Here is a 2,028-nt window from a genome sequence, read left to right on the forward strand (position 1 = left end):
CTTGTTTCTTAGAGGGTGTCTCGAGGGGGACTGCATAATGTGAGTATTTTTTTTTTTGCTAATAGACTAAAAATATGTTCGAGCAACAAGAGTTGGGGGCCGTGGTTGCGCGGTATCACCGCAAGGTATTGCTTCGCGCAATGGTAGATACCTAGGCTGTAGCTTCTATCCTCTCATTATCGGTTCGACGCAGCGTTCGCAGTACACTCTGTGCGTAGGCTGCCGTCGCTTCCCAGTTCACCTCGTTCAGCAGCATGAGGGGCACAAAAGTTTCTGGCCTAACTTTTGCCCCGGTGGTCTCCATCAAAGAGGAGCGTTGAGCGTCCTCAACAATCCCACTGCCGCACTATGAGCAGCCGTCCTCCGTGTCGTGTCCGAAGCGCTTACGGAAGCTTCGGAAGCAACCGTGTCCACTGAGCGCCTGCGTGAGGTAAACATCTACCTGGCTGTGCTTCCTGTTTACCCAAGGCTCTATGCTGGGGATGAGCTGGTGCGTCCAGCGTCCCTTGCTGGAGTTATCAAAGGCTGCCTGCCAGTTGTCGACGCTCTGCATCGTGGCACTCCTCTTCACCTCGGTCTTGGCTCTGTGGTTCGTCTGATCGCCAGCTAGGGCCGCGCGAATCTCCTTGGCCTCCCGCACCAGTTCACAAAGGGGAACTTGGCCTGCAATGACAAGCGCTGCGTCGTCCGAGATCGTCCTAAAGGCACTCGATATTCTGACGGCACACAGGCGCACACCCTCGCATGTAGCTGTTTACAGCCGTGGCCTCGGCCCACACCGGAGCAGCGTACAGTAACTGCGACTTGACAAAGGTCGCGAGGAGCTTACGTCTGTCCTGCTTCGGTCCCCTGGTGTTCAGCAGGATCCTGCAGAGCGATCCTGTGGTCTCACTTGCCTTTTTAATGACGAACTCTAGGTGTTCGCGGTAGGAGAGGCGGGTGTCCAGCATGACTCCCAAGTACCTTATGGCACGCTGAGATACTATCGATGTCCTTCCGATCTGCTTGATATCAGCACCGCTTCTGTCTTGTGTGATGCCGGCACAAGACCCTCCACTGAGAGCCACTCCTCCACTGCTCGAATTGCGCAGTTTGCAGCTACTTCCGCAGCAGCAACTTCCTTGGCAACCAAAACCAGTGCGACATCATCTGCAAAGCCAAATATATTGGTGCTGCTCGGCAGTGGGAGCTTCAGAACTCCGTCATACATCGTGTCATACAGTACCGAGCCCTGAGGAACACCGGCTGTCACCTCGTAAGTCCTGGGGCCCACAGAGGTTTCTATGATCAGCTCCCTTTTGCTGAGGTAGCTGTGCTCTACATTCAACAGGTATTCCGGGATGTTGAAGGACCATAATAATTCCAGAGTCCTCCCCCAATCGGCTGAGTTGAATGCGTTCTGTATGTCCAGCGTGACCACTAGACAATACTTTTTCGTCCCACCCTTCCATCTGGTACCAGCGATGGCCTTAGCAGCAATGTTGGTGACCCTCTCTATCGCGCCCAGTGTCGATCTCCCTTTCCGGAAACCGTATTGGTTGGAAGAGAGTCCACGGCATCCTCCATAGCAGCGTTAAGCCATGTTGCTATGACCCTTTCGAAGACCTTGCCTATAGTGTCCAGCAGGAATGGGGGCGACCTTCTGCAAAAACAGCACTTGGACAATACCTTCCAGAACCACCGGGTCATTAGGCGACCTATTACCGGCACTCACACGTTTGACCACCGCCTTATATTCTCTTCCCCATGGGTCGTTTTCCAGCTCGTCGCAGAGCTTGAGGTGCCTTCTTTGCACTCCTAAAGCTCGGGTTGCAGGCTGAGAGGTCAGCAGGATGGCCTCATGATCGCTGGCCGTGAACACCTCGCCTATCCTCAAGCGTGTGCCACGGGAAAAGGAGCTGCTTGCGAACGATAGGTCGATGATTGAACCGACCCCAGCTCTGTTAAAGGTGTTCTTGGAGCCCTCGTTCAACAGGACGATGTCCAGCGACGCAATAGCTTCAAGGTATAGCTTGGTATAGAGGGAGC

At 54.2% G+C, this 2,028-nt stretch overlaps 1 protein-coding gene across 1 annotated transcript; it reads right to left on the reverse strand.

The window, feature by feature from the left end:
• Positions 1 to 346: 346 nt before the first annotated feature.
• LOC139354424 (uncharacterized) lies at positions 347 to 950 on the reverse strand. Its single transcript, XM_070998655.1, has 2 exons — positions 737 to 950; positions 347 to 663 (listed from the first exon to the last, which is right to left on the reverse strand). Exons 1-2 carry the CDS (start codon positions 948 to 950, stop codon positions 347 to 349), a joined length of 531 nt encoding a protein of 176 aa, XP_070854756.1.
• Positions 951 to 2,028: the final 1,078 nt, after the last annotated feature.

This window comes from Drosophila suzukii, assembly GCF_043229965.1.
Source record: "Drosophila suzukii chromosome 2 unlocalized genomic scaffold, CBGP_Dsuzu_IsoJpt1.0 scf_2c, whole genome shotgun sequence".
Taxonomy (NCBI): Eukaryota; Metazoa; Arthropoda; class Insecta; order Diptera; family Drosophilidae; genus Drosophila; species Drosophila suzukii.